Here is a 12,568-nt window from a genome sequence, read left to right on the forward strand (position 1 = left end):
GCTGACCTCATAGATTGCAAGGATCTTGTCAGCTTACAATCTCTTTTTATTTTTTATGCTTATAGCACCTTGTCTTCCTAGGTGGTCTCCCATCCAAGTACTAACCAGGCCCGACCTTGCTTAGCTTCTGAAATCAGACAGGATCAGGCTTGTTCTGGGTAGCATGACTGTAGACTATTCTGCCATTTCGATCTAAGAAATTTTGCTCTATAGATTTTGAGCCTATGGTTATTAGCCTCATAGAACTTTATAACTATCGTCTTTCTGAATCTTTTTGTCACTTGAAATTTCCCCCCATCTCTAGTTGTTTTAACCTTAAAGTCTATGTTTTTTTTAGCTTTATTGAGATATAGATAAATAAAAATTCACATCTACTTTATATTAATAGAGAGACTCCAGCTTTCTTTGGTTAGTGTTTACATGGTATATCTTTTTCCATCTTTTGTTGCCTTTTTTGGGAGTTGCCTTTTCTTATTATGCTTGGTTATTTTTGTTGGTGTGCTGGCCACCAATAATTTGAGGATGAGGAACATGTTATAATCCAAACTCCAAAAAGGAATTTCCTTTCTTCTGCCAGGTGCTGGGGATGTTCAGTTCTGAGATTATGATAATTCCAACCTAAATTGCAACCCACAAAGAGCTGCTCTTTGGGATTCCAGCCCAGAGCCAGAGGGCTTCTAAGGGCTCTTTGCTCTTGCTGACCCTTAAACTTCAATCCCTAGCACCCTAGCCTTGTGCTGTTGAAAGAGGAGCTGCTCAACCTCACAAGTGCCCCTTCCAGAATAAGCAGAACCCCCAGAGAGAAAGGCTTCTCAAAGCCAGTTCCACCTCCTTGCATGCCATCATTTCTTGTATTCTGGCCCAGCAATTATTTACTATTTTATTAGTTTTCTGATATTTTCGAGCATATTTTTGAAAACATTTTGCCCACCATTTTAGCTGTCCTTAGAAGAGTTGATCCAAATTTCCTAGTCTTCCTTTACCAGAAGCAGAAGTTCCTTGTTCATTTTCTGTAGAGCAAGCTTCATTCTCTGGCATGGTTGACTAGCATTTTCTTTATAATGTTTGAGATGCTTTAAAAGCTGATGATTATGGAACACTGTAATTTTACTTCATAATTTTTGTTTAATAGGATAGGTAGTGTAATTCTGGATCTCGATGTAGATGTTAAAACAAGTAGGGGTGATTGTACAAAAGTCAGAAATACTGTTACAGGGAACTTCCATTTTTAATCATATTTTATTTTAATCTCACTTGCTTTCACAAAGCTTGCGAAGTTCATAGGTATTACATATGACAGACAGACAGTTGATGCTTGAACTATTACTAAATTCATTTTCTATCACCTAGAATGTTAATGAATGAAAATGCTTAAATATCTGGTGCAAGAACAAGAACTGGCTCCCTCATTGGGGAAGCATCTCCCTGAGTCAGTGATAAAGTCAGTCTTGGAGAGAAAGCTCTGGGCCCTGTAGCCCTGGGCGGTTAATGGTGTGTGGGGGGTAGGGGAGGCTCTCCCAGTGAGGATCTGGTGGAGAACTAGGCTGCCCGCTGGGCTCTGGATTCCAGCCAGAGAGGCTTGCTGGGCTTGACAGGATCTGTCACCCAGGCAACCGTGGATCCATGTGTAAAACCAGCAAGGCGCCACTTCATGAGCAGCTCCCTTTCACTATCACCCTGGGAATTTCTGAACGAAACACACATGCGGGACATCTGTTTTCCGTGTTCCTCTTTCAGAGCAGCAAAATGGTGGTTTTGTTTGAGCAAGGAAAATAGGAAACGCCACATAGGTCAGTGTTTGAGAAACTGGTCATGTTTGTGTATCTGCTGAATTTGCCCCTGTAATCTTTACTCCTTTGTGAGTTTTCTTTGTTTTGAATGAAGTGAAGTGTTCGGTGATTTCAATTTAATATGTTCCTTTTGCCTATGACTCTCCCGTGAACTACAGACCCATTTTACTCACCTGCTTCCAACATTTTAATGCTGTGTACCTCAGACATAGCGTGTCCCCAGCCTAAGTCACAATTCCCTAAACCTGATTCTCTTACAACTTTTCTTTTCCTCTTTACACGAGATGAAGAAGCCAGTCTTAAATGACTCAAAACTGTCTCCGCATTGTATGAAGGGGCCCCCTGCTCTTAGAGGGTGTGCGCTGTAGAGGTAGTTTGAAAGGCCCATCAAAATGCCCATGCTTCTGTGTATGACACTATTTAGCCAGTCAGAGAACATGTCCCAAACCCCACATTGTTAAGTGTCCAGTAAGTCCTCACTTAACATTACCTATAGGTTCTGAAACTTCAAGTGAAATGACATGTAACAAAACCAGTTTTATCACAGGCTAATTGATAAAAACAGGAGTTAAGTTCCAACATCATCTCATCAATGTTATAATGAAATGACATTGACTTAAATGATGATGTCCAAGAACCTGCTCTGTAAAAGTCATTCATCTCATATTTCAATCAAATTTATTTTAAAAAGAGGTCACGCTCCTCCTCATTCCTCCCTTCTCTTCATTGTATTTGTCCCTAGAACATTCTCTGGATCTTGGTTGTGCCACTCAACTAGCTATTCTTATGATGACATGTGACTAAAGAACATATCCTTGTCAGGCCATTCTCAATCAGAGTGACAAGAGCGACTTCTCTGACTGCAGAAACTTTTCAGATAAATGGAGACTAAAGACAGCAGCATTGTGTGATCCAACATTGGGCAGATAAAGGACACTAATAGGAAAATTGGCAAATTTTGGATAACGTCTTAAGATTATAGTATTGTGTCAATGTGATTTTCCTGGTTTGTCAACATTACACTGTGATTACATGAACGAATGTCCTTGTTTTTAAGGAAATTACAGTGAAATCTAAGAAATAAAGAGGCACTGTGCCTGCAACTTCCTGACAAATATTTCAGGAAAAAAGTATGTGCATGTGTACATACACAAACTTGGAGGGAGAAAGGGTGAACGATAAATCAAGGCAGCAAATTAACATTTGGGCAATCTTGAAAGGCATAGAGGAACTCTTGTACCATTTTCTCCACATTTTTATAAGTCTTAAGTTATTTTAAATCAGAAGTTAAAAAATTATCTTGATAAGTAGGAGAGCTTATCAGGAAACCTCAAAACTGGAACACTTTGAGCCCTTTAAGTTCAGTCTGTTCCAAACTCAAGTCCCTTTGTTAGTTTTCAAAGGAGACTGAGTTCTCTTCTTCCTTCAAGTCAGATTTCCACTTGCCTAAGTCCCTCCACTTGGTCGAACAGACAAAATGTCTTTCTTGGCAGAAAGCTTAGGTCTATGTCTTTCCCCAAATTCCATTCCCCAGTAGAATATGTAGAAGCCTGCATTCCTCTTTGATATTTGACTGGGATCCACTTTTTCTATCTATTGGAAGAGCCAAATGCTGGGTTTATCCATTGCAACATGTGTCAGTCAGAATGGAGTAGGTTATGCTGCAGTAACATATTGCCCCCAAAGTTCAGCTTAACACCATAAAAGTTGATTTCTCACTCAGGCTACATATGCAATATGGTGTGTGTGTGTGTGTGGGGGGGGTGGAGTTTCTGCTCATTAAAGAGCTAGTGAGTAATTTACCACATTCCCTTTCATCCGATGTGGTGATTGTCATGAGACAAAAATGCAGCCTCCATTAGCCAGGCTTCCTGAGCAACTAAAGTTTCTTCCTAAAAGGGATAAATGTTGTTTCTGCTTATATTTCATTCACTGTGCATTTGTGAGGAGAAAAGGTTGAAATATTTTTAACGCCCTTGTTGATTCTTACAGCACTACCTCTTAGCAGTTAAGTTGAATTTAATAGTTAAATTTAGGAGAGCAGGTTAAGAGGCAGTCACCTAAAAAGCAAAGATGCTGACTGCCTCCAGGGACAGAGTGAAAAAGACAAATTGGCCATGAGTCACCAGAGCGTTTTCTCCTCTAAGAGACTTTCTTGTCCTGTGCTCCCATGCTCTGTGACCAGCACAAGTTTCTGTCCTACCCTAGCATCCTTTTGCTGTTATTTCCTTGTGATTTTCTGTCAGATACATTTTTATGAATACTACAAATGTTTATTGGATGCCCACATCAATAGATGGGCAGCTGGTATTTGCCAGACACTGCCCCAGGTCCTGGGGTATATGAAGCAATGACACTGGCTCTGCCCTTGTGGCATTTCCTGACTTGTCACGAAGACAGAGAGGAAAACATGCTTTAAATTTAGAGGGTAGAGTTAAGCATGGGGTGAGAAGAGTCCGTCTGATCCTTTTGGGAAGAGGAAATGTGGTGAGAGGAGGAGAGGAAGTGGGGGACAGCCCTTTTCTCCACAAAAACAAAAACAAAAAAACAACACAAAACTGTCTAGGTTCTTCATTTATTATTCTCTCTGGCTGAAAATAGAGCAGATGGTACAGAAATGTGCCAGTGGGCAGGGTTAGAAATCATGGTTTAAGGGCCATCAGTCTGTCCTGTTTTGCAAACAAATATTAGGTACCTGCTACACTAATAAGGCTAATTCTACTTACATTTGGGTTCTTCTGAAAATCACTGGCTCCTTTTAAAAATGAGGATGCTGAGGCAGGTAGCTTGGTGAGATCCTTAAAAGTCCCAAGTGCACTACTTAGAACTTAGGGTCTCAATTCCCCCATCCAGGACACTTTCCACTAAACCACCCTGCCTTGATCTTGTTTGAGAATCTACCTGCCTAAGAGGATCCACAGTCTAGGAGAAGAGTTTATATCTGTTCTTGTGATGGATATGGTACAAAGTCATGTTGATCTCATGATAGTCCTTGGTTGTGCTCGATACAGGTGAATCTAGATCTCCCTATTCTCTGGCTTCTTGTTGGACTATTAATGAGAATGAGCAATGAAAGGTAAGAGCAACTTCTTAAAGGGTACCATATGCACTTAAGGAGATCATAGCTGTCAAACTGACTCATGGCTGTTAGTGAATAGCCAGCTTTGCGTGATATAATTGCTATGAGATGTGGCAAGATGGGAGAGCATAGAAAGGGCCAGGCTCCTGTCTGTTGTGGCAGGAATCTCTTGCAGCCAAGGATGAGATGCTGAGTTTCCAGGACCAACACATGGCTGTGTTGTGGATGCAGGCCAGCCTTATCATTTTCACTTGCTAATGTCTGGAAAGGTTTCTGGTCTTGTCTTAGCCTTCCATTGATTAAATGAGATAATGCATGTGGAACCCTTGGCACATATAAGTGGACAGTAAATGATAAGTGCTATAATAGTAATAATTGCAGTAATAATGGTCTTAATTACTGAAAGAATATGGCAATAGTATTAGAGCAATAATTATTTATTAATGATGGTAATAATAAATACCACTATAGCAATCAGTGGCTGGGAGGGTGGGGTTGCAATGGGAGTGGTTCTCCCAGTGGGATTTTTAGCAGTGACATGTGATAATTAAAAAAAACAGACTGTGTGAGAACTCTGTACTTTGCGCTCAGTTTTGCTGAAAACCTAAAACTGCCCTAAAAAAAAAGTCTATTAAAAATTTTTTTTAATGATGGAAAGAGGAAAAAGCAGACTGGCGATCAGTTGGTTACTATTGTTTTTCAATCCCCCTGAAGCAGCGGTCCCCAACCTTTTTGGCACCAGGGACCGGTGCTCCTATGAGAACCTAATGCCTGATGATGATCTCAGGTGGAGCTGAGGCAGTGCTACCTAGCTCTAGGGGCAGCTGCAAGTACAGATGAAGCTTTGCCTGCTCGCCCGCTACTCGCCTCCTGCTGTGCGGCCTGGCTCCTAACAGGCATGGACTGGGACGGTCTGTGGCCTGGGGGTTGAGGACCCCTGCTCTAAAGAAAATCCACTCTCAATCATACTAAGCGAAAGCAGCCAGACTAAAAAAGTTGAAAATCACATGATATCACTTATATGTGGAATATAAACCCAAAAGCAACAAATGAACAGGACAAACAGAGACTTATGGACATGGTCTGTAGACTAGTGGGTTAGGAGCGGCGAGGTAGAATGGAGGGGATCAAATATATGGTAGGAAAAAACTGGACTTTGGATGGTAAACACACAATAGAATATACGGATGTGAAATTACAATGTACACCTGAAAATTATATAATTGTATTAACCAATGTTGCCCCAATAAACTTAATTTTTAAAAAGTTAAAAAAATAAAAATCCATCCCTCATTGCTTCCACCACTTCTTCCATCCCATCCTTGGATTCCCACTGACAATAACAGTTATTTTTAAATTGCTCCATTGGTTATGCAGATATTTAAATGAGTAATGAGGAAGTAAAGTTTGTTAGTACCATGCCGATCACTCTTCCAGTGTTTCTCTATTCACAACTGGGTGTCGAATGCTGGTGAAACTGGCCCCAGGGTACTGCTAGGGCTGAAAGCCACAGGTGTTGTGTCCTGTAGTTCTGTCCACCGACTTAGATATATCATCTCCACGCAAAGTGGCTGCAGCTGAGGGGCTTGGCTGTGAGCAGCCGTGCAGAGGGCACATGCCACACCCGAACACCTAGGGCGATCTTTCCTAATCCATGAATCAGGGCAAGTCTTATCTCCGAGTCACCAGTGGGTTAGCTTCCTTTCCTATGACTAAGGAAAGGTTCTCTTTCCTTTGAGTAGGAAAACGCCCAGCTAATCAGAGAAGTAGAAGTGGACAAGGTCGCTGCGCTCTCCAGGGACCAGGTGGAGGCCATCAAGCAGCTGTGGCTGGACCCAGGAATCCAGGAGTGTTATGACAGGAGGAGAGAATACCAGCTGTCAGACTCTGCCAAATAGTGAGTACAGAGCCCCGGGCGTGGCTGCCCAAGGGGCTTTCGGGCAAGCATGCTACTTATACTTGAGATGCTTTCACTGGGGAGAAAGGAGCTGCTTCTAGTGGCAACACCACCTCCTTCCCCCTAGTCTGTATCCCCATCTTCTTGGTGCATCTCTTCCCACCTCCTAAAACATTCAGTCCCTCTGTGGATCCCAGGTCTCTCTCTCTGCCCATAGCTGCATTTCTTCACCATGTCCTGAGCCTCTGTGCTGCTTTTCAATGAGAGGGTAAATCAAAGGTGGGGTTCCTTTGGTAGAACTGATCTCATTTGGGGTGCAGAAATGATCTGACTTAAATAAGGACTACATCTGCTTTTGGCTTCTACTTTCCTCCTCTCTATATCCCTCTGCCTTCTGGTTTCCTGATCAGTAGATTGCAGGTGCAATTATCCTAAAATCTAAAATCAGAGTTTAGGCCGCAATGCACTAGGCCCCATCGGTGGCTGATCTTGTGCTGCCCTCTAGTGGGCAAGAGAAGCTCTCCCAGCCTATTACGCATAGAAACTCAGTCCTGATGCCCTTTGTTTATTAATAACTTACAAAGGCGTATACACTATTATTTCAATCTATAAAGCTCTAGTTTTAAATAAGCTACCTTTTAAGAAAAGAGAAATATATGGCCCTGCATGCAAACTCTTCCAGGGAGATCACGTTTTATTTTCTTAAGAATTTCCTGAGGCCATGCCTCCATCAGTCAGATCACTGGGCAAATAGTTTAATCATAGTTCTTTAAAAGAGGATGAGTCCTCCTTCTGCAGCTCAGCTCTTTCCTCCCTTGGACGATGTCATCTTCCATCTTCTGAGGGCCCCAAAATCCCTTCTGAAGATATCCCCTTCCCTTCGGGTGCTGTCATTGCCTTTCAAGCTGGAGTGGGTAGGTGATTCACTCCATCATCTTGATGGTGAAAAGTGAGCAGGAAAGGAACCTGGAATCCTACCCTCAGTTTCACTGGCCCTCCCCTTGGCTTTTGTCCCAGGCTGAGTGTTTAATCCTTTAATCTTGGTTGGCACAACCAATCCAAGTTCAGGAACATTTAGGTGCAAAACAGGAAAAGGAAATAAAAGAAGTCCCACTAAAGTGTTGGATCAGCACAGAAAAGTGCCTGAAGGGAAGCAGTGACCCAAGGAGAAAGGCAGACTGTCTTTGACAGCTGGGGAGCCAGGGACAGTTCCCCCACCCCACCCCCTAAGTTGGCCAAGGCCTGTCTCTGAGACAGCCTAGTGTCATTTGCTTCTCTGAAGGCCCTGGGGAGTGACTGAAGCTCTTAATGTAGGTCCCTTTGGAAATGACCCACTGGAACTGCTTTAAAATTTGGTGGAGCCTTGAAAACTGGAGCAAGTTCGAGAGGAACGTGGGGGAGGGGCAGGGTGGTGGACAGAGTTGCAGCAGAGAAAATAACCTAGACAGTTACTCCTCCTTGGGAACTGGTGAGACTTGACGTACTTGTGCATTTCCTTGGTCCAGGTCACTGGTTGTCATCTGTTCTGCTAGTCCTATCTGCTTATTTGGACAGGCATTTATGTTACAAAAACTTGGTATGCGCCTGCTATGGATCAGGCACCATGGTAAACGTGGCAGGTACTAGTGCTAAGGTCAAGGAACGTAACATTCTGGTGGAATGAGATGGGTCTAAGTAAAAAAAAGTCACACACAGTCAATGGTGATAGCCTTGGGGTCATGTATGGGGCACAGGGAGTGGGTCGCAAGCAGGCTGCTTCAGTGGTTGGCTTCCTGAACTGCGGGCAGTGCGGGGAATGCTGTTAGCTTGTTTCTGCTTGGTTCCCCTTCATGCCACCTGCTCAGAACTAGGTGGCTCCGCCCGTGCAGGGAGAAGGCGGGCCCAGCCTCAGTTTGCACGGGGCTCTGAATCACCTCTTGTCACTGGCCAGGGCTGGAGTTACAGTTATTTTACTCAAAAATGCCTTTTGTAAAAGCTTTAAATTTTTTTTTTTTTTTAAGTGTCCTCTTGTTTTACCACAAGAAAGTGGGATGTTTTAAGTTTTGGGTTTATTTTAGATGTTTAATTTCCCAGTGTAACAGAAAAACTTTTTCTTGTTTTATTTGTGAAAGAACTTCTCATTGGCCTGTTTTACGCCTTTATACTTTCTTAGAAACTAATTCGTTAAGAAAAGTGTTCAAGAACAGCATCTACATCCTATATTTTGGATGAGGGCACGTGTCGGAGGGGGAGGGGCCGGGGCCTTCGGAAGGAGGTCAGATGAGAGACCAGAGATCAGATTCCATTCCTTCCTGCCCGCTCTCTCTCTCACTGGCCACACAGTGATTGAGCTTAGAATGAGGAGGAAGAGACAGAGTCATCCACAGAGTTCCCCAAAGGCTCGTGAAGCTTCTGACCCATATTCTCTCCAAAACAGTTGGAGGAGGGCTGGAATGCTGGCTCTGAGTCGCTGATGGAACGCATGAATCTGAGTAGGAGTCGCTCTGAGTCGGGGTGACTTCCCGGGAGTGGGATGGACACATCTCCCTTCTCTAAAATGAGGCTCAGCACCTTGTCCTCTAATGTCACAGTTACCTGACTGACATTGACCGGATTGCCATGCCTTCGTTCGTGCCGACGCAGCAAGACGTGCTTCGTGTTCGAGTGCCCACCACTGGCATCATCGAGTATCCGTTTGACTTGGAAAACATCATCTTTCGGTAAGAATGTCTCCCTGACATGGTCCATTAAGAATTTGTCCAGGTTTGGAAGTCCCTAAAAAGATTCTTAAATGTCTTATTCCTAAAAGGAGTTGTATCTTTTAGGGCAATAGGGCCCTCGCCATCACAGGGTATTTAGAATTGTGGTAAATCTCAAGTGCTCATATAGAGAGGAACTCACCTTAAAATTCCCCGTAAAGATGACGAGTCTCCTCACTGATGCCTGGGATGATTCTTATGACACACACACACACACACACACACACACACACACACGTACACACGTGCTTCTGTAACTCACAAATTGACTATACTGATGTTTTTTTCCCTAAAGCTATTTCTCTTCCCTTTTATTTCATTCTCCAAGATTTATCCTTAAAAAAACTAAGAATCAATACATAAATGTGTATTGAAAATTATGTAAGATAATATATATGTAAACTGTTATACAGCTGTGTACAAATGTATGTGTTTACATATAAATAGAGGAAATACTTTAGGATGACTTAAGTAGATTGCATTTAATTATGGCAAAAAAATAACATACTACATATGCATAGCATTGCACATTTCAAAGCACTTTAATATCCATTAGTTCCCTTGTTCCTCCTAATAGATATTATACATGCTTTCCTAGTTGAGACAACAGAAGTCCAGTCCTGTCACGCCCAGATCCTGTCTGTAACCCCATTACAGCTCAGTGCGTCTGGAGCATTGGGGGAGCCCTGTGGTTGAGTTCCTGGAAACTCTCCATCTTTGTGAGCACATCTCCTGTGTTGTACACCCATGAATTTATCTAAACCTTGTTTTCAAAACCTGTACCTGGTCCACAAATGTGTTCTCTTTGGCACGCTTTGCGTTTTAAAAACCTTTTGAGCCAACATTTAAAAACTGGGCTATTTCATTTAAAACATTTGGTATTTAGATTCTTTTGAAAAGTCAGTGGGTCTGGTCGTAGTAAGCCTGCATTTTTGTCCTATAGCGGCTGACTACAGTTGTGTAGCAGTCATCCCTTTAGAGAGGGGCCCCTGGCACTCTCGAAGTGCATGCTTTTTTTTTTTTACTTTGCAGAGGCCCACTTGACCCAGTTTCATAAACTGCCTGACGCCTGTGGCATTCGAGCTTGTGATCAATCCTTTGGCTATGAGACCCTGATATTTTCCCCACAGACACTCTGGATTTCCATATGGGACAGAGAGCACTTACAGATCTCTATAGGGGAGAAGGGGTACATCCACCTAATGGAGAAAGGACTTGTGAATAAATTAGAAGAGCATGAAAACAGGAAGGGGGCAAAGGAAGCTCGGTGGACCTAGAAGGCTGCCGGCCTTTCTGCCCCTTTGTGGCTTAGAGTATTGTGGCAGCTTCCTAACCAGTGTCCCCACAAAGGCTCCACCTGAGTGACCTCTGCACATCTGTTTTCGGTAACTTCACTTATATTCTGTGCCTCCTTATTAGGAAACTTCTGTGGGCTCCTCATTGCCTAAACCATTGGTGCTCAAATATTTTAATCTCAGGTCCCCTTTTCACTCTTAAAAATTACTGAGGACTCTAAAATGTGTCGATTTCCATGGTACCATGATGTTAAGTCCTTTTTCTCCAAAGAGTTACATATTCCAGCTTTTGAGTGATCTGTGTTTCTATCGAACAGGATGGTAGATGTTGGCGGCCAGCGATCTGAAAGACGGAAATGGATTCACTGCTTTGAGAGCGTCACTTCCATTATCTTTTTGGTTGCTCTGAGTGAATATGACCAGGTCCTAGCTGAGTGTGACAATGAGGTATGTTGGGTAGGGAGTTTGGGTAGCTGTGGAAGACAGACACCCATTTCTGCAGTTTGCTCGAAGCCAGCCGGCTCTGGCATTAGATTCTATTCCTGAGATTAAATCATCTTGCTCTTCAAAGAGTAGTCTGTGAACTGGCAACAACAGACGTACTTGGGTGCTTGTCAGAAACAGACTTACTGAATCACCCTAAGCCAAATAAATCAGAATCTACATTTTAGCAAGATCCCAGGTAATTCTCCTGAACATGAAAATTCGAGAATCACTGACCTGGAAACCTGATTCTCAAACTTGGACGCAAAATGGGATTCCTCAGGACCTTAAAGAAAAATCTGGTGCCTGGGTCCAACTCAAGATTCTGATTTAATTGGTGTGTGTGGCCGAACAGGGATCTAATCTAATGTATGGTCAGGGGTGGAGTCACTCAAAAGCAGGAGTTCTCAGTCTTGGCTGCATACTGAAATCCCCTGGGAGTTTTCAAAATTACCATCTTTTGGACCCAACAATAGAGTCATATTCCTGAGTTTGAGTTGGGGGTACCTTTTCCAGGCTTCCCAGGTATGCTCATGTACAAAGTTCAGTGATGCTATTTCTAATAACCTTTACCTGAGAACAGGCTTCCCAACCTCCGCGGCACTCCCCCGTTCGGTCCCTAGCTGAATTGGCAAGGGGAGTGGTGCCCCATGCTTGGAGCTGCTCGGGGCAGCTGGGACGGATCCATCCCAGTCAGGAATCCAGTGTCCTCTGCAGAGCTGCCGTTACACTGACTGGGTCGAAGTCCATTAGCTGGATCTGTTAGGAAAGAGATGTGAACCGTCAGTCACTTCTTTGTGCAATGGGGGGTCTTTGCCCCTACCCTTCACAAGTCTTCTTGACCTTTTAGAAAAATGTCTCTTGTTTCTAGGGCATAAAAGTAAATCAAAAAAGAACTCTGTCCAGGATTAGGCAATAACTATGGACAACTCATATCTTGTTTTTCTTGAGAGCAAGCTTTTCTCTGAGGAGCACAGTTACTTTGCTAATTAGTGGAAGATTAACCCATTTACTATGTCATTGTGCAAAGAACAGAAATCTTGGCTGCCACCCAACTCTTCCAGCAGAGAATTTTTTTAAAAAAAGAGGCCTCAAGTTATCGATATGAAAAGCTAGCTCCACATTTGTCTAGGAGATTACCTATGATTTTTTTTAGGAAGCTCAAAATATTAGGTGTGCAAGGGACAAGTCATTCAGTCTGATGTGATCAAACATTTTCTCCTCGCCTAAAAAAAATGTCTCAAAGTATATGGAGAAAAATTAAGTGGTTGCCACTCCGGACTTTT

At 43.0% G+C, this 12,568-nt stretch overlaps 1 protein-coding gene and 1 pseudogene across 2 annotated transcripts in view; one reads left to right on the forward strand and one right to left on the reverse strand.

Annotated features, from left to right (window-relative positions):
- The window catches only part of GNA14 (G protein subunit alpha 14), a 150,870-nt gene that overhangs the window by 135,092 nt on the left and 3,210 nt on the right, over positions 1 to 12,568 (forward strand). For both annotated transcript variants that reach the window (XM_016157638.2, XM_016157639.2), the window contains exons 3-5: positions 6,612 to 6,766; positions 9,337 to 9,465; positions 11,117 to 11,246. In XM_016157638.2, coding sequence (XP_016013124.1) covers positions 6,612 to 6,766; positions 9,337 to 9,465; positions 11,117 to 11,246 — 414 coding nt within the window. The remainder of the gene's footprint in view (positions 1 to 6,611; positions 6,767 to 9,336; positions 9,466 to 11,116; positions 11,247 to 12,568) is intronic.
- Positions 57 to 175, reverse strand: LOC118600870 (annotated as a pseudogene).

The sequence above is a fragment of the Rousettus aegyptiacus genome, unplaced genomic scaffold, assembly GCF_014176215.1.
Source record: "Rousettus aegyptiacus isolate mRouAeg1 unplaced genomic scaffold, mRouAeg1.p scaffold_m13_p_3, whole genome shotgun sequence".
NCBI classification, from domain to species: Eukaryota; Metazoa; Chordata; class Mammalia; order Chiroptera; family Pteropodidae; genus Rousettus; species Rousettus aegyptiacus.